Genomic DNA, 27006 nt, shown 5'->3' with positions numbered 1-27006 from the left:
GCTTGTAGTGCCCGTCAGTGCAGTTTGAGTGAGCAACTCGGTATGTCGTTCGCGCGTTGACTAAAGCCGCATGTGACGAAATGCACTGCTCCTCTTTGGATCTTCTCTGTCAATTCTATCTGGTACACATCCCACACTGAAGAACTGTTGAGCCGGCCGGTGTGGCCGAGCGGTTCTAAGCGCTTCAGTCTGGAACCGCCTGACCGCTACAGTCGCAGGTTCGAATCCCGCCTCGGACGTGGATGTGTGTGATGCCCTTAGGTTAGTTAGGTTTAAGTAGTTCTTCGTTCTAGGGGACTGATGACCTCAGATGTTAAGTCCCATAGTGCTCAGAGCCATTTACGACAATGTATTTGTAGAACGAGCGTTTCGTAAGCTATCCCTTTCCTGGATTAATTACACTTCCTGACGATTCTTCCAGTGAATATCGGCCGGCCGGAGTGGCCATGCGGTTCTAGGCGCTATAGTCTGGAACAGAGCGACCGCTACGGTCGCAGGTTTGAATCCTGCCTCGGGCATGGATGTGTGTGATGTCCTTAGGTTGGTTAGGTTTGATTAGTTCTAAGTTCTAGGCGACTGATGACCTCAGAAGTTAAGTCGCATAGTGCTCAGAGCCATTTCAACCATTTTTGAACCAGCGGTTAACTTAATTTTGTCATTCCACATTAAATCGTGTGCGCCTTCTCCTACATATTTTCTGGATATGGCTGCTTCTAGTGGTGTTTCTAAAATAGTGTAACCGTAGAAAAAAGGGATTATCTGCCTGTTTGTGTGCTATACGTTATACTTGTTTATGACGAATGTCAACTGCCAATCCTCTATGGCTCTTCCTACATTTCGCTACAGTTTTGTAGCATTGCTAGTTGTCTAACTACAACGTTAATATCTGCGAAAACCCTCACGAAACTTCTGATGTTACCCTCTAGGTCATTTATATACAGGGTGTAAAGGGTTGGGTTGCTGTGGGGGAGGAGAACAGACAGCGAGGTCATCGGTCTCATCGAATTAGGGAAGGACGGGGAAGGAAGTTGGCCGTGCCCTGTCAAAGGAACCATCCCGGCATTTGCCTGGAGCGATTTTGGGTAATCACGGAAAACCTAAATCAGGATGGCCGGACGCGGGATTCAACCGTCGTCCTCCCGAATGCAAGGCCAGTGTGCTAACCACTGCGCCACATCTCTCGGTGGTGTAAAGAGTGTAAGTGCAGATATTTCAATTTGTGACTGAGGATGGTGTACTGAATAACATTACATCTGTGTTCACATCATTTACAGACTAATAATTGTAGAAATTATAAATCAGTCCTGAGTGGCAAAAATAAGCCAGACACTTACTTCCCCATGGGCAGCAGGTCAGATGTTGAATTGTGGATGATGTAAGCGGTAAACGATTAGCCTATAAGGACAGACGTAATCCTTACACCAAAACCTCCAGATGTCAGACACTCGGATCACTACCAAACGTTGTATGACGATGTGGCATCGACAAAAACACAGATTTAGTTCGTGCTATGTGGTATCGTCCAGTAGAACATTCATAAAAGGCCATTAAAAGTAACACCATAACTACGAAGCAAAGGAAAAGCGTATCTCTGAGTGACTGTTCGCATATTTCGCGTGAAGTCGTCGTACCAAATCCCACTGATCGCAGTTTTTTAAAACTGTTTACGCGTGAAACTGTTATATTTTATTCGCTCCTCATACTTTTCCGTATGCAACCATTGTTGTGAAGCGTTTGTTCCCGAATGAATGACACTGTGTGTGTGTGGGAGCGGGGTGTAGTGTTTACATTGATTTTTGAACGTTATGTACTTATTGTTGATCATATTATTTTGTTTATTATTACTACTATTACTTTTATTACGTGTATTTGACTACTACTACTACTACTACTACTACGATTATTATTATTATTATTATTATTATTATTATTATTATTATCATCACCATCATCGTCATCACCATTACTTCTGTACCCGTGATGGAATTGTTTCTTTATTTTTCTGTTCTGATGGTATATTCTGTGAAACTAGAAAAGTACTCTATATGTTTACTACTTTCAAAGAAACGAAGTGAAAGCAGACTGCCAGTGGAACATTGCTGTAAATTCCGAACAGCTCTTTTAGATGTCATAAACATGTTGTCCCACATCACACTTCTACGTGTAAGTGTTAGAACCCAGTACTCCTGGTACGACGATCTAACGCTCTACTAACTTCCCCACGGAAGCTATTGTTAATAGTCACTCAAAGTTATGCTTTTTCTGTAACCTGTAGTTTTGGTGTTATTGTTAATTACCGTTTATTCCGGTACTGGTGGACGACACCACATAGTGTGAAGTAAATAGGAGTTTCGGTTGATACTCTACCGGCATACAACTTTCGGTACAGATCTGACATCTGGAGGTTTCAGTGCAAGCTTTCAGGCTTTGGTGGCAAATTGTCACTGATGGTAAAATGAATTGTTTGGCTGCACGGTTAGGTTGCGCCCTTAGGCTCCGTCAAAGTCTTCAGTTCTCGGCGTTTCGACCAATCCGCTGGGAAGAGCCTTAGAATTGCTCTGGTTCCCGGTATGGCCGAATGGAGGTTTCCGCAGAGGAGTCCGAACATCGAGAATTGAAGTCTGAAGACGAACTTGTCGGAGCCGACAACTCACAAGATATTTAATGGGTTTGCGGCCCGACCGACTTCAGAGCGCTTTCCAGCCAGGTAAAGGCGCTCATTCACAATCTGGCCGCACCTGCTGCGCGAAGGCTTTTCTAGGCCTCAGTCATTCGTTCCACGCCCATTTCGTCAACGAAAAGTCCCGAGTTCGTAGTCTGGTGCTTAGCGTCGCTACCTCCAGACCGCGGGGTCTCGCGTTCAGTTCCAGGCTGCGCCAGAGATTTTCTCTGCTCCAGAACTTGGTGTTTGCGTTGTCCTCATTTTCGTCACTTGACGCGCAAGTCGTACAAGTGGCACGGCACAGAAAGAGTTCCACCAGGCGTTCGAACAACCCCAGACGGGGTCCCTCGGCCAATAATACCATATCATCATTTCATTTCTTGGATAGAAAAGGGCGGGAAAGATGGTGGCAACTAGAAATACCTTCCGCAACGCATATAAGGTGGCTTGCGGAGTATAGATTGACCGGTTGGACGAGAAGTCCGCGTACCTCGTTGTTCTTTCTTTCGCTACCGTCTCTATCCCGCATTGTGTGCAGGGTCGGCAGGGTTAAGTACGGACTTGGCATGGTTAATAGGATGGGGTGGCCGGATGCCTTTCCTGTCGCCACCCCATACCCCCAGGGTCGGAATTATTGTACCCCAGCTGTCCGCGTCAAGTGTAAATCGTGAAATAGTGTGAATGTGTTTCAAATGTCTGCGACTCGCGTAACTGAGGCGGGACGTGGGGACCAGCCCGGTATTCACCTAGTAGTATGTGGAAAACCGCCTAAAACCACATCCGGAACACCGGTCGACGTCGTCGGATTCGATACGGGGCCGGCGCGCCTACCTGAGTCCAGGAAGCAGCGCGATATCGCTCTCGGCTTCCCTGGCGAATATAGTCCGCGTATCTCGTACTGTTGAGGTGGTCTTCAGTCCTGAGACTGGTTTGATGCAGCTCTCCATGCTACTCTATCCTGTGCAAGCCTCTTCATCTCCCAGTACCTACTGCAACCTACATCCTTCTGAATCTGCTTAGTGTATTCATCTCTTGGTCTCCCTCTATGAATTTTACCTTCCACGCTGCCCTCGAATACTAAATTCGTGATCCCTTGATGCCTCAGAACAAGTCCCACCAACCGATCCCTTCTTCTGGTCAAGTTGTGCCACAAACGTCTCTTCTCCCCAGTCCTATTCAATACTTCCTCATTAGTTATGTGATCTACCCATCTAATCTTCAGCATTCTTCTGTAGCACCACATTTAGAAAGCTTCTATTCTCTTCTTGTCCAAACTATTTATTGTCCATGTTTCACTTCCATACATGGCTACACTCCATAAAAATACTTTCAGAAACGACTTCTGACACTTAAATCTATACTCGCTGTTAACAAATTTCTCTTCTTCAGAAACACTTTCCTTGCCATTGGCAGTCTACATTTTATAACCTCTCTACTTCGACCATCATCAGTTATTTTGATCCCCAAATAGCAAAACTCCTTTACTGCTTTAATTGTCTCATTTCCTAATCTAATTCCCTCAGCATCACCCGACTTTATTCGACTACATTCCATTATCCTCGTTTTGCTTTTGTTGATGTTCATCTTATATCCTCCTTTCAAGACACTGTCCATTCCGTTCAACTGCTCTTCCAAGTCCTTTGCCGTCTCTCAAGTTTTTACTTCTTCTCCATGAATTTTAATACCTACTCCAAAATTTTCTTTTGTTTCCTTTACTGCTTTCTCAATATACAGATTGAATACACTTCGGGGAGAGGCTACAACCCTGTCTCACTCCTTTCCCAACCACTGTTTCCCTTTCATGCCCCTCGACTCTAATAACTGCCATTTGGTTCCTGTACAAATTGTAAATAGCCTTTCGCTCCCTGTATTTTACCCCTGCCACCTTTAGACTGTGAAAGAGAGTATTCCAGTCAACATTGTCAAAAGCTTTCTCTAAGTCTACAAATGCTAGAAACGTAGGTTTGCCTTTCCTTAATCTTTCTTCTAAGATAAGTCTTAAGGTCAGTATTGCCACACGTGTTCCAGTATTTCTACGGAATCCAAACTGGTCTTCCCTGAGGTCAGCTTCTACTAGTTTTTCCATTCGTCTGTAAAGAATTCGTATTAGTATTTTGCAGCTGTGCCTTATTAAACTGATTGTTCGGTAATTTTCACATCTGTCAGCACCTGCTTTCTTTGGGATTGGAATTATTATATTCTTCTTGAAGTCTGAGGGTATTTCGCCTCTTTTATACATCTTGCTCATCAGATGGTAGAGTTTTGTCATGACTGGCTCTCCCAAGGCCGTCAGTAGTTCCAATGGAATGTTGTCTACTCCGGGGGCCTTGTTTCGACTCAGGTCTTTCAGTGCTCTGTCAAACTCTTCACGCAGTATCATATTTCCCATTTCATCTTCATCTACATCCTCTCCCATTTCCATAATATTGTCCTCAAGTACATCGCCCTTGTATAGACCCTCTATATACTCCTTCCACCTCTCTGCTTTCCCTTCTGTGCTTAGAACTGGGTTTCCATCTGAGCTCTTGATGTTCATACAAGTGGTTCTCTTATCTCCAAAGGTCTCCTTAATTTTCCTGTAGGCAGTATCTATCTTACCCCTAGTGAAATAAGCCTCTACATCCTTACATTTGTCCTCTAGCCATCCCTGCTTAGCCATTTTGCACTTCCTGTCGAATGCTATTGTTGTGGTTGGCAGGAGAGCCAACCGTGTTAGTAAAGGAGGCCGAAATGCACGCGTTTTAGCTCACGCAGGCTGGCGTGAGGTCTGGAACATGGCAAGGGAATTAGAATTGAGAAAAAGGGACGTAGCTGGTGGAATACTTAACTTTAATCCATTAATGACGAACGTCGCTCTTTATGGTACATGATTCACAATATCAAAAGTACGGATACTGGCGCCTTGCTAGGTCGTAGCAAATGACGTAGCTGAAGGCTATGCTAACTATCGTTTCGGCAAATGAGAGCGTAGAAGTCAGTGAACCATCACTAGCAAAGTCGGTTGTACAACTGGGGCGAGTGTTAGGGAGTCTCTCTAGACTAGACCTGCCGTGTGGCGGCGCTCGGTCTGCAATCACTGATAGTGGCGACACGCGGGCCCGACGTATACTACCGGACCGCGGCCGATTTAAAGGCTACCACCTCGCAAGTGTGGTGTCTGGCGGTGACACCACAGCTATTTTGATTTATTTCGGCGCAGGTACTTTCTTACGTATTAAGTGTCCAGTATATCGGTATGTTTCTCATCATGCTGTAAACGTATTTCCAAACGCTTCCATTTTTTCTTGACATGTTTTTGAGTGTGTCTGGTCTTATAGTGCGGAATGCACACTTAGCAGCTTTGTGCGTCTCTTTGTTTGTAGCATAACGACGTGCAGATACATGAGCCTTAATGAAGCCCCGTAACGACTTGTCAGGTGTGGTGAGGTCAGACTTCTCGGTGGTCGTTTCAAGGGAGCTGTTGTTGCTAATCAACGACGACCTACCTACCGTACTGGCTCGTGTCTATCTAGCAATTCGCGCACTGCGAGAGCGTAGCTGCAACCGTTTGCGTTCTGGAAGGCTCCTCTCCTCAATCTGAGTTCCAAAAAGTACGGTCCAAGATGTTGTCATGTCATCGCTGCCCATGGCGTTCTCTTCTAACTCGATTGTGTAATGATGATTCTCTTTGGCCTAAACGATAATATCTCTAGCACGTGACCTGTAATAATAAATGGTAAATTCATATGGAAACATAAACTAGGCACGGCTCACTGCATTTGGAAATTGAGTTAACAAAGCATGGGATGCTTAAACGCTTTCATTTTGGTCTGTATCCGGAAACCCGTTTACGAACAGCGATCGAAAATGTTTGACGCTCAGGTCTTTTCTCATGTGCTGTCGCGTTGTTGTCCTCAGCATACTGAGTTTAGAAGCACGTTTACGTGTCAACTCCATAAGGAGATTGTTCAGTCGGCTCCGGCACACGTTTCTTTTCGTGTCTTCTTCCTTCCACTGCGTGGCCTGTCTTTACCACTGTCAAAAGCAAAAGCAGTGGGTGGTGAAAAAGTCAGTATAAATTTGAAAACTGAATAAATCACGGAATAATGTAGATAGATAGGTACAAATAGACACACATGCTTGAAATGACATGGGGTTTTATTAGAACCGAAAAAATAGAAAAGTTCATAAAATATCCGACAGATGGCGCTTCATCTGATCAGAATAGCAATAATTAGCATAACAAAGTAAGACAAAGCAAAGATGATGTTCTTTACAGGAAATACTCAATATGTCCACCATCATTCCTCAACAATAGCTGTAGTCGAGGAATAATGTTGTGAACAGTATTGTAAAGCATGTCCGGAGTTATGGTGAGGCATTGGCGTCGGATGTTGTCTTTCAGCATACCTAGTGATGTCGGTCGATCACGATACACTTGTGACTTCAGGTAACCCCAAAGTCAATAATCGCACGGACTGAGGTCTGGGGACCTGGGAGGCCAAGCATGACGAAAGTGGCGGCTGAGCACACGATCATCACCAAACGACGCGCTCAAGAGATCTTTCACGCGTCTACAATATGGGGTGGTTTTAATAAAACCCCATGTAATTCCAAGCATGTGTGTCAATTTTTACCTATCTGTCTACATTATTCTGTGGTTTATTAAGTTTTCAAACTTATACTTTCTTTTTGATGACCCGGTATGACTTCCCCAATTCAGAAGTTTTGCCTTTCGCCGTGGAGCCTTGTTAAATCTTTCCCGGAATGCTCCCATGATATTTCTCTTGCATTGTATGCTATCATTCGAGCATCCACTCACTTTAAGCGCTCCTAAACAGTGTAAGTGTGACCGCTCACATCTGCCACGGCTCAAATTAAAACTCGACTGTAACTACGAAGACATGTAAACACAAACTGCAGCAATTTATAAGAAGTAACATAGCTGCCGACCTGAATAGTAACATTTGATATTAAACAGATGTTACAGGGGTACGGGGCACGTGCTAGGATGACGGGCGCTGTTTGTTGATATTTTTTCATATTCACAAGCAGAGACATGATCGTGAATGGAAGAGTGACCTCCGGCCAAAGTGTTTCTAGGCGCTTCAGTCAGTCTGGAACCGCGCGGCCGCTTCGGTCGCATGTTCGAATCCTGCCTAGGGCATGGATGTGTGTGATGTCCTTAGGTTAGTTAGGTTTGAGTAATTCTAAGTTCTAGGGGACTGATGATCTCAGATGTTAAGTGACATAGTAAAAATGGCTCTGAGCACTATGGGACTTAACATCCATGGTCATCAGTCCCCTAGAACTTAGAACTACTTAAACCTAACTAACCTAAGGACATCACACAACACCCAGTCATCACGAGGCAGAGAAAATCCGTGACCCCGCCGGGAATCGAACCCGGGAACCCGGGCGTGGGGAGCGAGAACGCTACCGCACGACCACGAGCTGCGGACGTAAGTCGCTTCCTACTCAGAGCCTTTTGAACCATTTGAAGAGTGACCCGAAAATATAGGATACATTTCTTTTATTTCACGTCTATTGTCACAAACTTGTAGGTCCTCAGACTGCCTGTTTCGTTCAGCAATGACCATCTTCAGATCTGCAGCAAAATATGGGTAAAACAAAATACAACTAGCAGATAGTCCACAGGTTAAAACAATCAAATAGACCATAATGAAAAGTATTAGTGAAAACTGTGCGCTTTAAGTATGACAAGGAGTACCTGTTTTATAAAAAAGGATTTAAAAAATTCTGGTATAAATTGCTGACCGAAAACGGTAATCTGAGGACCTGCAAGTTTGTGACCGTAGACGTGAAGTAAAAAGGAATTTATTTTTTCATATTTTTTCCCACGAGGGGCATGAATGTGGAAAACAAACTTAATAATTTCAGTCGGTTACCGCGCACTTCGGTAAGAAGTGTTTTTATTTCATGAAAATGTGGAGCAGGGGGAGATGGAGATGTAGACACTCGTCCGTACGTAAGTGTTTTGTTATCCACTTCAACGTACGGATAAGGAACATTTGTTAACGGTAAGGTCGCCGGCCTAAAGGAACGTCTTGGCTCTAATAAGGTCAATACCGACTATTTTAAAACAATTAGAGATGTAGGAATTTGGTAGGAAACGCCTAGCGGTCTAGACGCACAGTAGCACAACGACTGCGAAGAAGACAGGACTCTTGCGTTCGTTACCTGCGCGGTGCTGGCAGCGGCGTGTCCGCGCTTTTTAATCTCCGCAGGAGACATAACTACCCCAGGCTGCGTAGACAAAACTCACTCACGGCAGGCATGCCGCTGATATATCGCCAGAGGGTTACGACCGTCGCACGCCGACTCCTGGTTGCAGCTCAGCACCTGCCGACAGGGGGTGGGGGAGGTGGGGAGGGGAGGGGAGGGCAGCGCCCTCTGCACGCTGCCCTTCGGCTACCCGCTCCGTACCGTCTCACCTGTTCTATTCTTCAGTCCGGAAACTGGTTTGATGCAACTCTCCACGCTAATATTTCCTGTGCAAGCCTCTTCAGCTGTGCATAACTACTGAAACATACGTCCATTTGAATCTGCTAGTTGTGTAAGGTAGGTGCGTAAGTCCGTAGCGTTCTTATGTAATACCAGTAAACACAAGAGACACACGAGCGGTTCTAGGGGCTCAGTCCGAAACCGCGCTGCTGCTACGGTCGCAGGTTCGAATACTGTCTCGGGCATGGATGTGTGTGATGTCCTTAGGTTAGTTAGATTTAAGTAGTTCGAAGTCTAGGGGACTGATGACCTCAGAAGTTAACTCCCATAGTGCTAAGAGCCATTTAAACCATTTTTTGGAACTGGTTTCTACAGTGTTGCATGATGATCAGTACGCGGACAAGTTCACAGACGAAATCATCTCTCAATGTCATTAGTCCAAATTCAGTCCTTTACCATTTTCTAATGCACAGAACGTGTTGTCAACATATTACAAGCAAATTACACTCCTAAATTCGTAATACACTACTCGCCATTAAAATTGCTACACCACGAAGATGACGTGCTACAGACTCGTAATTTAACCGAGAGGGAGAAGATGCTGTGACATGAAAATGATTAGCTTTTCAGAACATTCACACAAGGTTGGCGCCGGTGGTGAAGCCTACAACGTGCTGACATGAGGAAAGTTTCCAATCGATTACTCATACACAAATAGCAGTTGACCGGCGTTGCCTGGTGAAACGTTGTTGTGATGCCTGGTGTGAGGAGGAGAAATGCGTACCATCACGTTTCCGACTTTGATAAATGTTGGATTGTAGCCTATCGCGATTGCGGTTTATCGTATCGCGACATTGCTGCTCGCGTTGGTCGAGATCCAATGACTGTTAGGAGAATATGGAATCGGTGGGTTCAGGAGGGTAATACGGAACGCCGTGCTGAATCCAAACGGCCTCGTATCACTAGCAGTCTAAATGACAGGCTTCTTATTCGCGTGGCTGTAACGGATCGTGCAGCCACGTCTCGATACCTGAGTCAACAGATGGGGACGTTTGCAAGACAACAACCATCTGCACGAACAGTTCGACGACGTTTGCAGCAGCATGGACTATCAGCTCGGAGACCGTGGCTGCGGTTACCCTTGACGCAGCATCACAGACAGAAGCGCCTGCGATGGTGTTAGTCAACGACGAACCTGGGTGCCTCGAATGGCAAAACGTTTTTTCGGTTGAACCAAGGTTCTGTTTACTGTATCATGATGGTCGCATCCGTGTTTGGTGACATCGCGGTGAACGCACATTGGAAGCGTGTATTCGTCATCGCCATACTGGCGTATAACCCGGCGTGATGGTACGGGGTGCCATTGGTTACACGTCTCGGTCACCTCTTGTTCGTATTGACGGCACTTTGAAGAGTGGACGTTACATGTCAGATGTGTTACGACCCGTGGCTCAACCCTTCATTCGATCCCTAAAAAACCCTACATTTCAGCAGGAGAAGGCACGACCGCATGTTGCAGATCCTGTACGGTCCTTTCTGGGTACAGAAAATTTTCGACTGCTGCCCTGGCCAGCACATTCTCCAGATCTGTCACCAATTGAAAACCTCTGGTCATTGGTGGCTGAGGAACTGGCTCGTCACAATACGCCAGTCACTACCCTTGATTAATTGTGGTATCGTGTTGAAGCTGCATGGGCAGCTGTACCTGTACACGCTATTCAAGCTCTGTTTGACTCAATGCCCAGGCGTATCCAGGCCGTTATTACGGCCAGAGATGGTTGTTCTGGGTACTGATTTCTCAGGATCTATGCACCCAAATTGTGTGAAAATGTAATCACATGTCAGTTCTAGTATAATATATTTGTCCAACGAGTACCGGTTTATCATCTGCATTTCTTCCTGGTGTAGAAATTTAATGGTCAGTCGTGTATAACTTGCTTTGCTCGCTGAGGAGCGAGCTGAAACTCACACGTCTTAACGGCGTATCATCATACTTAGCACCGCCTGCTTCTCAGTTCTCTATGTAATATTAAGTGTAAAATTATATTCTAGAACGGTGTAGTACAGTACTTAGAGGGCCTCCCATGCTATAATGGAATGTATGTGGTTATTAATTTAGTTACTCTTCGTAAATGATAATCCGCACCTCTTGCGGTAGCGTTCTTGCTTCCCGCGCACGTGGTCCCGGGTTCGATTACCGGCGGGGTCATCGATTTTCCCTGCCTCGAGATGACTGGGTATTGTTGTGTCGTCTTCATCATTATCATTCATCCCCATTACGGTCGCAGGAAGGCAGTGGCCTAGTACGCTCCTCGGAGTATGGGACCTCAATAAATTGATATGATAACCCACCCCCGTGGTGTGTGCGTCGCCCTTGCCTTCGGCTCGAATTGTCGCAGGGCCCGAAGGACTCAGTCTTTCCGGAGGCCTTCCGCCGCCGCTTTTATTCCATCCTAGCCATGTATCAGGGTTCCGGCGTGTTTTACACTGACGGTTGCTTGTCGTCTCGGTTACGCTCTAACTCTAGGGGACCATTACGAACAACGATCCTTGCCGACTGGCTGCAGTGTTTTCACTGCTGAGCTGCTCGCCATCTTCCGTCCCGTAGAGTATATCCGCTTCTGCTCAGGTGAGTCCTCCGTTATCTGTACCGACGCCTTGAGCTGTTTGCGAGCTCTCGATCAGTGTTTCCCTCGCTCTCGTCTGGTGATGGCTGTCCAGGAGTCCCTCCATGCTCTTGCCCCCTGCGGCCGCTCTGTGGTCTTTGTGTGGACCCCAGGCCATGTTGGGATACCCGGCGATGAAAATGTTGACCGCCTGGCGAAAGAGGCCACCAGTAAACCATCTCTGGACGTTGGCCTCCCGGAGACTGATTTGCGAGCTTCCTTACGCCGCAAAGTTTTTGCGCTATGGGACGCTGAATGGCGCAATCTGACCACACCCAATAAACTCCATGATATCAAGGAGACGACTACTGTGTGGCGGTCATCGATGCGAGCCAATCGCAGAGACTCAGTTGTCCTTTGTCGGCTCTGCATTGGCCACACCCTATTTACTGCGTCGGGAGGACCCTCCTCTATGTCGCTGCGGGGCGGCGTTGACAGTGGCCCACATTTTGTTGACCTGTCCCCTTTTAGCTGTGGTCAGGCAGACATTTGCGCTGCCTGATACGCTCTCTGCCCTTTTAACAGATGACACTGCCATGATAGGCTTAGTATAGCGTTTTATTCGGGCAGGGGGTTTTTATAACTTAATCCAAGTGTTCGTCCTTTTTTGTGTTGAGTCTGGCATTTAGCCTACGGTTTTAGGCTGAATTTTTAATGTGTTTCTCGGTGGTTAGCTTTTCCTTTCTTTTCTCTCTGGTCGGCCAACCACCGTCACACTCTGTGTGATTTTAATTCGTTTTGTCTGATCTTTGTCTAAGTTTCTCTTGTCCTGTGTCGTCTGTCATCTTTTCCTGGTTCGCTTTTGTTCTGTGTGGGTGTTTTTAAGTTTTGGAGGGGCCGATGACCGTAGCAGTCTGGTCCCTTTCATCCCACAAACCAACCAACCAATATGATAACCTTTCTAGCTTTGACTACAGCAACCAAATCACAGCGCAAGTGGTTGCTGTTGGTGGAACATCCCACGACAGCCTACAGCTTCGCTAAACTCTTGTGTAATCTGTAAGAACAAAGTAACGCTTCCAGCAGTGAGGAACGCTACAAGGCGTCGTGGTGTGTGTTGCAGGCGGGCACGCGATGGAGGCGGCGCCGGACGCGACCCGGCCGCCCCCAGCGTCTCCCGTGCCGCCCCCCAGCGCGTCGCGACTGCCCCCGGACGGCGACGAGTTCCCCGCCTCCTACACAGACCCCCACCCACACCAGCACTCGCCGCCGACGCCTCCGGCTCTGCTCGACCACAAGATGGACAGGTCAGTACTTGCCAGCTCTCGGCGCGCTTCGCGTGCTCGACCCTTCGTGTGCTCGACCAAGGCCCATTCAGCCGTGCCATAAATCAAACTCATAGATTTCATCAATGTTCTGTGACGAATTTTAATGGCTGCAGATTTATGACCCCAGTGTTCTGCTGTCAGTTTTTTTTTCTAACTGCATGTTACGTAAATGCCGATAAGTCCAAACATTTTTTCATAGCACAATATTTATTACGAAAACAACTCACAAAATTTCACAGTAGAAACTGACATCGGCCGTGTTTTTGCTCTGTTGCCAATAAAGATGTGAAGAATATTCACTGAAGTTAAAAATATAGTTGCTCTGTACGACCTGCCACGGCATCAGTTCAAGACCTCTGACCCAAACAGTTGTAAGGGACAAGTTAGTTGTAGTTACAAACTACGCAGTTAAATTTCAATAAAACATGTCAAGTACGTACACTGTGATGTTGTTTATTCGCATACGTCATTCTTTTCAAAATTTTCTTAAGTGACGACATGTTTTTAAATTCTTAAATTCTATCCAAATTTTAAGTGTTAAAAATATTTCAATGTGTTCTTAAAATTGTTTACTTGCAAACTGAGTGCACTTAACATCAGTCAGCATCGACTTACCACAGTTAGTTGCTTGCTGGGGGTGAATTAACGAAACACTACAGTGGAACCTGTCAAGAATACGAACTTAAAATGTATGAAATGTTTCAGTCTATGACGCTAGGTTTTGCATTACCAACTTTTGCAATAATAAATTAAGTAACCTCAAAAATTAATGACTCACAGCAATATAAAATTAATTTTATGGAAACCTTGCTACAGCACGTAAACAAGGGCGCCCTTACGATACTTTGCCGGTGGGGGAGGGGGGGGGGTGGTTATGCTATATTTTCAATATTTTGGAAGACGAATCGCGACGTCTAAGTAGCCATAAAAATTTTCCTGTTCCGACCCTTTTTAAAAATATACGCTAATGCCGACTTGTAAATCATTTTCCGGAAAAAAGAACACCTAACTACGCTTTTTTCCTTTCCCTTAGAGGTGGGCGGGGGGACGGCGGCGGCTGAGCCTCCCCCCCCCCCCCCCTTTCCGCCGGTCATGGCGGCCTAGTTAACGATGGTCCTTAACATTTCTACCATCACACTATGAAATAAATTCACGTAACTATGGTAAGCGACACAACGCTGTATACTTGCTATAATTATTGCCGGCCAGAGTGGCCGTGTGGTTCTAGGCGCTACAGTCTGGAGCCGAGCGGCCGCTACGGTCGCAGGTTCGAATCCTGCCTCGGGCATGGATGCGTGTGATGTCCTTAGATTAGTTAGGTTTAATTAGTTCTAAGTTCTAGGCGACTGATGTCCTCAGAAGTTAAGTCGCATAGTGCTCAGAGCCATTTGAACCATTTAAAGAATTATTTATATCTACCTGGGGATATCAAAGAGAATCATCCGATTTGGCACGTCTGTATTTCTGAAACTAATAAACATTTACAATGAATTTTGTTTTTTGATTAACGGAAACTCAAAACGTGTTTTTTCATACCTTTTCATAGGTCTTCAATATGCCCCCCTTGAGATGCACGGCATATGTCAGTGCAGAATTCCCACACTGCAGCGAGCGTGTCTTGAGTTACAGCTTCCAGCACTCTTGCACGTCTAATCGCCCGTACACATCTCTGCAGCTGCTCTTATGTGATGTATCAGTTCATTCATTGTTGTTGGTAACGGATGCACATAAACAAAGTATTTTATAAACCCCCACAACAAATAATCACATACAGTCAGGTCCTGTAACCTTGGAGGCCAGTAATGTAAGGCTAAATCATTTGGTCCAGTGCAACCGATCCATCGTTCAGTAATCCTTTGATTTAAAAATTCCCGCATTTCTAGATGCCAGAGAGACTGTGCCCCATCCTGTTGGTAAATGAAGTTGTTCGAATCAGTCTCCAACTGTGGGAAAGTTCTCAAGCATATCGGGATATATGCTTCTTGTAATAGAGTTCTCGGGAAAGAAAAATTGACCATACACCTGTTCCCGGGATACTGCAGAAAAAACATTAAATTTTGGAGAGTCTCTCTCATGTTGTACAACTTCATTGGTTGTTCCGTACCCCATATTCACACATTATCACGGTTCATCTTACCTTCCACTAAGCGTGGAAGAAAACTGTCGTCTTCCACAGAACTCCACACGCTGTTGTTTGTCACCTTCACGAAGAGCGTGCAGTCGCTGAGTTTTGTATCGTTTCATGTGTAAATGTCGACGCAATACACGCCGACGGACATCGGGGGCATGTTAAGCTGTCGAGCTGCACGGCGAAGGGATTTCTGCGGACTGCTAGTGAAACTATGGCGGTTGCGTTCGACGTCTGTGTCAGACACTCGGGGACGACCCAGCGATTTGCCTTTGCACAGACAAGCCGTTCCTCGGAATTGTTTAATCCGTCGTCTGTGCTGTAGGAAGATCCACACCATTCCTAATACGAAAATCACGCTGAACAGTTATTACTCACCCCCACTGCGCAAGACGTAGAGCACGAAACGCTTTCTGTTAGCCCAACCCCATTTTTACTATAACTGAAGTGGGCGCACATCTTGGTGGAACCATGTAAAACGCGAGAGTTTGCTCCTTGCAACAGTAAGTTGTTCACGCACACATCTCAACTAATATAATACCTATGATTTTTCAAAATCAGATGATACACTCTGTAATAAAAAAATTGAGTTCACGTAAAAGAAATTTTTATTAGATTAAAAGAGTTAGTTGGTAGACGTCGCAATCGACTTTGCTTTGATAATGGATGATCGATTATGAAATTGTATCACCCCCTCTTAACTCACTAACCTAGACCCTTGGCCAAAAGTGTTGAGCACCCTAGGTAACTTTGAGTGTCCTTGAAGAAAAAGAAAAATAAATAAACAGAAACAATTTGTTTGAGTTTATAATGTTTATTAGTAACACAAAGACAATATTTCGTGGGCCCACCTTTTGCCCTTATTACAGCCCAAATTCTTTTTGGTAGAGAGTAAACTAGCTTTGTACAATCTTCGGCACGTATGGCGCTTTACTCAAGGCGCATGCCGTTTTTTAATTCTTTTTTTGACTTGATTGTGTGCCGCCTAACTTAACGCTTCAATAAACTCCGTAAGCACTCTATGGGTTTCAGATTTGGTGATTGAGTACACCAGTACAGAAGGTCAATATTATTTTCCCGATACCAGATCACTGTGTGGATAGATTTATGGCAGGCTGCATTGTGCTGGATTTTAACGTCGTCCATGTTTCTATCGCCAAAAGGATTGTAAAAGAGGACAGTAAAGTAGATTCTAGGACATCTATGTACTTTGTGGTATCCATGTGGACTTCACATACGGCAATTTGTCCCATTCCTGCAGCGCTCGTGCAGTTCCAGGTCATGACGATCCGCCGTGTTTTACGGTAGATGCCACACACTCTGGGTTACATTCCTCTCCCATTCGGCGACCGAAGTACGTCACTCCTGGTGACTTAAAAATCTAAAATTTGAATAAATATTGTAGAGAATTCGCTCATGGGCTTTTAAATTAATACATTTTGTTTCCTACCCAAATAGGTATTGGTTGTTAGAGCATCAAGTTGACAAACCTACCCTGAATATTTGCTTCGTCAGACCACACAATATTTGACCAGTCTTGTTCGGTGAACGTTTGGTGTTTTAGAACCCACTCATACTGTGCCTTTCTATTCTTGTCAGAGAGCCGTGGCTCCTTCCTGACTTTACAACCTTTTAGACCTCCTTCTTGGAGTCGTCTACGAGTGGTGTTTTGTTAAAACTTTCAGACAACTCAGCAGCGATGTCTAAAGAGGTTTCTTTCTTCTTTTTAACGACTCTCTTATTACCATTCGCTCTTCACAGTCTGTTGTGATCTGCTTACGCCCAGTTCTGGGGTTATTAAGTGCGACTCGGTCATGGAAAATCACTCAGTAGCACGTTGTACAGATCGGCGTGAACATTTCACAGTTTTCGAAATCTCCAGCTGCAGTTTCCCTTGCTCATGCAAAAGCTATATCTGCACTCATTTTTCTAAAATAAGTTCGTTTCTTTTAGGCAAAACGCAGCAGTAGCACCGATCTCATAAATCCAAACAGAAAAAGAGCACTAGATTAGCGATATCTGTCCACAACGAGCGAATGTAGCGTACCGATTGCTACACAGAAAAATATTTTAATGACAAATTTTACTACGCCCGATGTTTTATTGGTAGCTTTGAGGTGGCTCTATGTTTTTGGACTTTTTCGATGCCGACGAACTAATTTTTAAATCAAAGGGTTTATTTACTGTTAAGTATGTCGCAAACGTGGAAAATTTCTAAGGTGTGCAAGACTTTTGGCCAGGACTGTATTTCCAATCAAAAGTGAACTGTTCATTCTATGTTGAAAAACACAAAACTTTTGTTTGTTTCGTTAATACGCCGGCTTCATTCTCAGATTTTATAAAAACCAAGACAGAAAAGTTGTTTGGTACATATCGTTTTCTCCTTGTTTGCGTTAATTCTTAGTGAAAATTGTCATCGTCAAGAACTCAGGTGACTGAGGTGCGGTGGCAGTGGTCGCAATGTGTTGGCTCACCGGTGAATATTGTTAGCGGGATGAGGAAGATAGTCCAGGTGCACATGTGGAGCAGAGATGTGTCTGGAATTGAGGCGTGAACAACGGGAAACCTGAAAAAAAAGAACCTGCGAAGCTCTTACGTGTGGTGCTACAGAAAAATGCACAGATAAGCTATTGAATAAAGATATTGGAAAAGGAATACGAAAGGAAAGAAGGTTGCGATAAATTTCGTGAGAAGAAAAGACAAAGTAACTTGGTGTTGGAGAGAGCAGAGGGTAGAAAATTGTAGAGACAGGCAAAGAGTAGAATCCCCAAAACACATGATGGATGATTTATTTAATAATTGTTCGACGAACCCTTTTCCAGACACTTAGGTGTGATTTGCGGAGTACCCGTGTACATGTAGTGATATAGAAATGATTATATTACCTCTAGAGGGAAAGAGACAGACAGGAAACCTGTCGCAAGACTGATTCCTTACAACAAGAGCAATGAAATATAAAAGATGCAACCTATTCTTCATAAACTAAATTCCATTCAAAATATGCTTACCTTTTTTTGAAGTTCATTAATTTTTTTTCACATTTCTGTCACTATGCACTTGCAGGAAAGACTGAGTGACTAGCGCCTTACACTGAAGATAAAAATATGTTTAGTCGTCTTTCGATGATGAGCTATAATTTATACATTGACCAGTAGCAAAAATCAAGTGAAATTATCTTATCTACAAGGTAAATAGCATTGAACTTGCAACTGATAAAATATGTCGTGCACATTGTTGTATGGGAGGTCTACCCAAGGTGATTATCTTCGTAGGGTTAAAGTACCTCGGTCCTGTTTAATGGTTGGCGCTCGAAGAAGGCCATACATGAAATTTCGTTAACAAACGATACTTGATAATGGAGACAGAGATGAGAGAAAACATGATGGCGATACAGTGACTTATCAGCGAGGCTGTCGCCCTTATCACTGTACAAGGGAAATCCTCTTGTCTGACGCTGCTCACAGGCAACGCTGGCTCACGAGATAAGGGCTTAGGTAGCGGATCAGTGGCGACCGTCTATTTTATTACCGTACCACACCTATCTTCTGACATTCTGAAGACATTAGTAACATTCTGAAGACATTAGTAATGTCATCGTTTTTACCTTTTCTGTCGTTTCTTATCTCCTTGTATATTACGTCATTATTATTATTATTATTATTATTATTATTATTATTATTAATGTTTCGTCCTGATAGGACCACGCGACGTACAATCAATCACTATCGTATTTGATGGTTGGCCTTCCTTTGTATCCAAATTTGTTTCATCCTATCAGAATGAAGGCCCTCTCTTTCATCAGACCACGGTGTTCCAGTCCGTTTTCTAATTTGCCTCTGACCAACTTTCCAATCAAATATCTTTTGTCTCAATGTTTCTCTACCTGTAAAGTCCCCCTGAGCTATACCGGCTACTTTAAGATCTTCCTCAATCGCAGCGATCCATTTAATTGGCCTCACTTCTGTGTTCGTAGAATATTGCTGTTTGTTTTCCCAACCTAGCGGGCGCCATTCATTTAATGTGCCCATACGTCTTCGTTTTCTCATGTCACCACATATGTCTGTGTGTTCTTCTACTTCCTTATTACTTGTCAGGCTATAAGTTCCACCTTCAGTAATTTTGGGGCCTAATATTTTTCTAACAATCTTTCTTTCTTTGTTTGAAATTTGTTCAATATCCCTGTTTCTGTTTAAAATTAAAAAAATTGGCTGTGAGCACTATGGGACTTAACATCTGTGGTCATCAGTCCCCTAGAACTTAGAACTACTTAAATCTAACTAACCTAAGGACATCACACACACCCATGCTCGAGGCAGGATTCGAACCTGCGACCGTAGCAGTCGCGCGGTTCCGGACTGAGCGCCTAGAACCGCTAGACCACCGCGGCCGGCTAAAATTAAAATTTCTGCTCCATACAGACATTCAGGTTTGATTACAGTGTTGTGATGCCTAAGTTTACTGAATTTAGAAAGTGATTTTTTATTATAAATATTTTGTGTTAATCTGAATGGAGGTGCCATTTTTTGACAGCGAACTTCGTTTGCAACTTTTTCCAGACGGTTTTCTTGTATGATTTCCCCCGAGTATTTAAATTGGGGAAACCCTTTTATTTTTCCATATTTCGCGTCCAAAAACTTTGGTGCTTGTTTGTTACTTGTCATATATTCCGTTTTTTCGAAAGATATTTGTAGTTCTACTTTTTCCACAAATTCAGTTTGTTTTTGACCTGTAGTAATATCCCTAGTCAAAATTGCCGGATCATCTGCAAAGGCAATCTACTCTAGCATTACTTCTACCTAAGTTGATTGATTGAACTGTATTGGTCTCGCCATTCTGTAATTATTGTTTCCAAAACACAGTTAAACAATGACATGGAAGTAGATTTCTTGTTATGCAGGTTTTTTGTTAGTTGAAAAGCCAACTCCATCTTCCTTGCCCTTACTAGGTTAGCTTCTTTGTCTATTATTATTATTATTATTATTATTATTATTATGTTCTTAGAGATGTAGTCCGTCAAGGCATTTATATAGAAGTCTGTTTTTTATGCAATACGCGTTTGGCTTCCTTTTATCTACGAAGCATCTTCACTTGTAATACATGCTTGTTATGTGTATACACGATCTGGTCAGAAGCATCCAGACACCTACTGGTGGACATTAATGTCGGAAGCGTCCACCCATCTTCTAAACGACCGCTTGAATTCTGCTGGTGCCAGTTTCAGTGAGGTGTCTTCGTCAAGAGTCGAAACCAGAGAAGGTTCTCATGTTGGACGCTGGGGGCTGGAATGAGGTCGACGTTCTAACTCATCCCTAGGATGTTCCGTCAAGTAGGAACTCAGGGCAGCAGGCCAGTCCATGTCATAAATTTTATTGTTCACGAACCATTGCCTTTATGACAAAGTGCGTTGTCCGTGCTGATACTGAGACACATCGTCTCCGGCCTCTTCCTCTACTGTACGGAGTACACAATGCTGTAAATTGTGTTCATATCCTTCCGCGTTTAGCGTTTTCTCAAGTGCAATAAGAGGATCACAACATAACCACGAAAAGCACCCCCATACCGCAACAATACCTTCATTGTACTTCACAACTGGCACTACATATGAGGGCAGGTAACGGTCTCCAGCCATTCGAGGAACTCAAATAGTGTCATCGGATTGCCACCAAATATAGCATGGAATGAGATTTTCACTCTGCAGCTGAGTGTGCGCTGGTATGAAACTTCCTGGCAGATTAAAACTGTGTGCTGGACCGAGACTCGGGGCAAGTGCTCCACCATCCTTTAAAAAAAAAAATCTTATTTTGTTCGCTTTCGTTTGTTGCATCTGGTCGGGGCGGGCGTCGTAAGACACTCGTTTAAGTTCCTCGTTGATCGATTAACTCAGTTTTTCTTTTTTTTATTACAGAGGGCAGCTAACCCTCTGGCCACGCTGAGCTATCGTGCCGCTCCTTGCAATTGCAGTTGGCAGAACTGACCACACAGATAGCTGCATTAGAAACAATACACAACTGTCTACAGCCACGCTGCCGACAGTCAAGATTGTAATCGATCGCCTCTACATAGAACCTATGTTGGTACCACAAGAAGTTTGGTATTGATGCTTGAAAGTGTATGCCACCTTGCAAGCCGAAACACGAATCCGACACCATAGCAGTGACAACAATGCAGTGAATGAGATTTTCATTCTGCAGGTGAGTGCGCACTGATATGAAATTTCCTGGCAGATTAAAACTGTGTGCCAGACCGAGACTCGAACTCGGGACCTTTTATATTTCGCGGGCAAGCGCTCTACCGTCTGAGCTACCCAAGCACGAATCATGCCCCGTCTTCACAGCTTTAATTCTGCCAGTATCTCGTCTCCTTCCTTCCAAACTTCGCAGAAGCACACAGTTTTAATCTGCCAGGAAGTTTCATACCAGCGCACACTCCGCTGCAAAGTGAAAAACTCATTCTGGAAACATCCCCTAGGCTGTGGCTAAACCATGTCTCCGCAATATCCTTTCTTTAGGAGTGCTAGTCCTGCAAGGTTCGCAGGAGAGCTTCTGTAAAGTTTGGAAGGTAGGAGACGAGGTACTGGCGGAAGTAAAGCTATGAGGACGGGGCGAGAGTCGTGCTTGGGTAGTTCAGATGGATCCAGTCTTCCCTCGCGTGGAAAATTTTTTCGCCGGCACGGTAGCTCAGCGTGTTCGGTCAGAGAGCAGGTTGGCCTCTGTAATAAATAACTGAGTCGAAGGATCAACCATCGAGCTTGAACAGGATGTCTTGCGACGTCCGCAACGACCGAACACAACGATCAATAACGAACAAAATGCAAAAAAAAAGAAAAGAAAAGAAAAATAAATAAAAATAAGAAAATAATGAATTTTTAAAAAAAATGGTAGAGCACTTGCCCGCGAAAGGAAAGGTCCCGAGTTCGAGTCTCGGTGCGGCACACAGTTTTAATCGTCCAGGAAGTTTCAACTATAGCACGGTTTACCACTCCAAATCATTCGTTTCCAGTTACCCATTTTCCAGTGGTGTCGCTCTTTACACCATCTCAAGCGCCGCGTACCGCTGTTGACAGCAATGTGGAGCTGCCCCCGCCCACTGTACTTTATCTCTAGCTCCCTACGCACATTAATTGTACCACCTGGGCTGCTGATAGCACTCTGTAACTCACGATTGACTCCATCCGCTGATTTCATGCGATCCCTTACGACCACCCTCTGCAATGCTCGACGGTCCCTGCCACTCAGTAGAAGAGGTCTGTCTGATCTTAGTTTAGCTGAGGTTGTTCATTCGCGTTTAATAATCTCATCTTCATAAGAGCTGAAGTGTCCTTTATGGATTTGTTTCTTGCAAGGGAACCTCCCCATCGCATCCCCCTCAGATTTAGTTATAAGTTGGCACAGTGGATAGGCCTTGAAAAAATGAACACAGATCAATCGAGAAAACAGGAAGAAGTTGTGTGAAACTATGAAAAAATTAGCAAAATATACAAACTGAGCCGGCCGGAGTGGCCGAGCGGTTCTAGGCGCTACAGTCTGGAACCGCGCGACCGCTACGGTCGCAGGTTCGAATCCTGCCTCGGGCATGGATGTGTGTAATGTCCTTAGGTTAGTTAGGTTTAAGTAGTTCTAAGTTCTAGGGGACTGATGACCTTAGCAGTCAAGTCCCATAGTGCTCGGAGCCATTTTTTTATACAAACTGAGTAGTCCATGCGCAATATAGGCAACATCATGGATAGTGCGAGCTCAGGAACGCCGTGGTCCCGTGGTTAGCGTGAGCAGCTGCGGAAAGAGAGGTCCGTGGTTCAAGTCTTCCCTCGAGTGAAAAGTTTACTTTCTTTATTTTCGCAAAGTTGTGATCTGTCCGTTCGTTCATTGACGTCTCTGTTCACTGTAATAAGTTTAGTGTCTGTGTTTTGCGACCGCACCGCAAAACCGTGCGTTTAGTAGACGAAAGGACGTGCCTTCTTATTGAAGTCGCGATCTATTTTTGCTGGATTCATATTTCCCACGGAATACATCTCACGTACTTAATGCACTCTCGTCCAAAGTAGCGAGTAGTCAACTGCCAGCCAGGGAGCCTCGTTAGCATGAATACTCTCTTCCGTGCGCTGTAGTCGACTGACGTCGTGTGTTTCGATGTTTGTTTAGGTGTAGCGTCCACATACTCGGGCGCAGTTACCTCGCATCGGACGGACGGACAGATCATAATTGCCTGAAAATAAATTAAACTTTTCAGTCGAGGGAACACTTGAACCAAGAACCTCTCGTTCCGCAGCTGCTCACGCTAACCACGGGACCACGGCGCTCCTGAGATCAGAGTATCCTTGATGTTGCCTATCTTGCGCATGGACTACTCAGTTTGTATATTTTGCTTATTTTTTTCATAGCTCCACACAAAATTGGAAATTTGTGGTAAGGTCTTATGGGACCAACCAAGCTTACACACTACTTAATCTAACTTACGCTAAGGATGACACACACACACACACACACACACACACACGCACACACACACATGCCCGAGGGAGGACTCGAACCTGCGACGGGTTAAGCGTCTCCGACCGTGACAAGACGCCTTAGACCGATCGGCTACCCCGCGCGGCGTTCCGATAGGTCTTATGCAAAGATTTTATTAAATTACCGCTACCAGTCACAAACTTCGACAACTATTGTAGTACTTATTTATTTAGCGAAATGTTTCGAGGTAAACCTCAGTTTCAGGCTAAACGGCACTACAAAAACAACTTTAAAATAAGGCCATGCATATGTTACATAGTCTTTTCGTGACTGCTGGGGTCATCCTATGGAAGGAGAGAAGACATCCGTCTAGCTTCCAAAGTGACATCAGCCCTAACCAAGTTTTCTCTTCTTCCACAGGATGACCCTAGCATTCACAAAAAGACTATATAACATCTGTATGGCCTTATTTTAAACTTGTTTTTGCAGTACCATTTAGCCTGAAGATGAGATTTACCTCGAAACATGTCACTAAATAAATAAGTCATACAATAGTTATCGAAGTTTGTGACTGATTGCGGTAAAGTAAAAAATGAAACCTTTACATATTTCTTGAGACAGTCACGGTCGAAAAATAGTCAAAATGGCTTCAAATTCCGGTAGTTGTATGAAGCAGATCACAGCACATTGCTGCCACTTACCGACATCTTTCACGCAAGTGGACACTACAACGCGAGTTTACGTACTACCAAGTATCTGCAGTGCCCCTTTTGGCCAGGGGATCCCCTGCACCACACAGTGTTGCCAACTCTAAAAAAAAAAGATGACAGCGCGTTATGATCACAATACGCTTACTTTCTGATCGTGCCTCTTAACTCCGTGTCGAACGGCATCTCATGGAGGCAGTGCCTTCAATGAAATTTTGTAAAGTTCACGCGAAATAAAGCAAAAAATTGGCATTTTGTCGTGAAGAACTCTCTGGACTGAGCGCGTCCGTTTCACGTCTGTTGCAGCAAACAACCGCAGCCGCCGCCGCCGGTGCCCAGCAAGCCGTGGGCCGCGCCTGCCGCCCCCGCGCGGGACGCCGCCCCCACCCCCGCACGGGACGCCGCCCCCGCCGGCCGGCGGCCGCGAGACGACGCCAGCGAGCGCAGCGTGCGCGACAAGATCGCCATGTTCTCGCAGCCCGGCGCCGCCCCCGCACCGGTGAGTGCCAGCAGTTTGGTCACTGCCCCCTCTGTCTGTCTCGCCTGGTTCGCAGACACAGCAGCGGCTGACGTGTGTTTACACAGCTCTCTGATGACCGTCACACATTACTCATAAAGTTCTACACAGGGTGATTCATAAGCTTGCAGGCAAACTGAAAGAGGTGGTAGAGGAGTCCAAGCGCGAGTACCACAACATTGGAATACGAACTCCTGATCTTTAAACCTTGAGCCAGTGAAAGCTTTGGAATATCAGGAACAACAAGGTAATCAGTCCACATGGGCCTTGAGTTTAGCAAAGATAACATACTTATTTACTCAACAAATGCAAGTAGATAGAGCACGTGCACGCTTTTCTGTGCAAGTACGTGATGTACTCAACGGCACATATTTCAGGCATTGCATCTAAAGAGGTATATATATATAGGGTGGTCCTTTCATCGTGACCGGGCCAAATATCTCACGAAACAAGTATCAAACAAAAAAAGAACGAAACTCGTCTAGCTTTGAGGGGGAAACCAGATGGCGCTATGGTTGGCCCTCTCGATGGCACTGCCATAGGTCAAACGGATATCAACTGCGTTTATTTAAATAGGAACCCCCATTTTTAATACATATTCGTGCAGTACGTAAATAAATATGAATGTTTTAGTTGGACCACTTTTTCGCTTTGTGATAGATAGCGCTGCAATAGTCACAAACGTATGGCTCACAATTTTAGACGAACAGTTGGTAACATGTAGGTTTTTTAAAATTAAAATACAGAACGCAGGTACTTTTGAACATTTTATTTCGGTTGTTCCAATGTGATACATGTAGCTTTGTGAACTTATCATTTCTGAGAGTGCTGTTACAGAGTGTTTACCTGTAAATACCACATTAATGCCATAAATGCTCAAAATAATGTGTGTCACCTCAATGCATTTGGCAGTACGTGTAACGACTTTCCTCCTACCAGTGAGTAGTTCTCGGGCGACAGCAGTTAAAACACCCACTTGGGCATCATCATTTTTTGCAAGTCGTGGTTGACGTTTCACATGAGGTTGAACACTTCCCTTTTCCTCAAATAACGTAACTATCCTGCGAACGGTCCGGACACTTAGATGATGTCTTCCAGGATACCGAGCAGCATGCATAGCACACACCCGTTGGGCATTTTGATCACAGTAGCCATTCATCAACACGACATCGACCTTTGCCGCAATTGGTAAACCGTCCATTTTAACACGGGTAATGTATCACGAAGCAAATACCGCCCGCACTGGCGGAATGTTACGCTATACCACGTACGTAGACGTTGGTGACTATTACAGCGCCATCTATCACAAAGCGAAAAAAGTCGTCCAACTGAAACATTCATATTTCTTTACGTATTACACGAATATGAAATAAAAATGGGTGTTTCTATTTAAAAAAAAAAACGCAGTTGATATCCGTTTGACCTATGGCAGCGCCATCTAGCGGGCCAACCATAGCGCCATCTGGTTTTCCCCCTTCAAGCTAGACAAGTTTGTAGTTTTTTCGTTTGATGGTGATTTCGCGAGATGGTCACGATCAATGGAGCAATCAGGTCAGGGGAGTGACTTTTGTCACCCCTGTATCATCTGACCAGGCCACTTTTTTGCAGTCCTCTAGGGTCCAACAGATACGGTCAAGAGACCAGGAGAGGCGCTGCAGGCCATGTCGTGCTGTTAGCAAAGGCACTCGCGTCTGTCGTCTGCTGCCATAGCCCATTAACGCCATATTCCGCCGACTGTCCTAATGGGTACGTTTTGATTTTTGCTGTTATCTCACACACTATTGCTTGTCTGACACTGACAACTCTACGCAGACGCAGCTGCGCTCGGTCGTTATGTGAAGGGCACTGCGTTGTCCACTGTAAGAGGTAATATCCGAAATGTCGTTACACGACATGCTCTTGCCACTGTGCATTTCGCAATTCAACTTCCTTAACGATTTACGAAATGGAATGTCCCAAGCGTCTATCTACAACTACCATTTCGCGTTCAAAGTCTGTTAATTCTCGTCGTGTCTGTATAATCACGTAGGAAACCTTTTCAGATGACTCACCGGATTACAGATGGCAGCTCCGCCAAATAACTGCCCTTTTGTACGCTGTGTGCGCGGTACTACCGCTATCTGTATATATGCATATCGCTAACCCATGACTTTCGTCACCTCATTGT

The 27006-nt window shown here is 44.8% G+C and overlaps 1 protein-coding gene across 2 annotated transcripts in view; it reads left to right on the top strand.

Moving 5' to 3' along the window:
* The window catches only part of LOC126271939 (uncharacterized), an 891928-nt gene that overhangs the window by 808226 nt on the left and 56696 nt on the right, over window positions 1-27006 (top strand). For both annotated transcript variants that reach the window (XM_049974360.1, XM_049974359.1), the window contains exons 12-13: window positions 12836-13019; window positions 24629-24821. In XM_049974360.1, coding sequence (XP_049830317.1) covers window positions 12836-13019; window positions 24629-24821 — 377 coding nt within the window. The remainder of the gene's footprint in view (window positions 1-12835; window positions 13020-24628; window positions 24822-27006) is intronic.

The sequence above is a fragment of the Schistocerca gregaria genome, chromosome 5, assembly GCF_023897955.1.
Source record: "Schistocerca gregaria isolate iqSchGreg1 chromosome 5, iqSchGreg1.2, whole genome shotgun sequence".
NCBI classification, from domain to species: domain Eukaryota; kingdom Metazoa; phylum Arthropoda; class Insecta; order Orthoptera; family Acrididae; genus Schistocerca; species Schistocerca gregaria.
The sequence above is the reverse complement of the archived record's forward strand: the minus strand, read 5'-3'. Positions and strand labels throughout refer to the sequence as shown.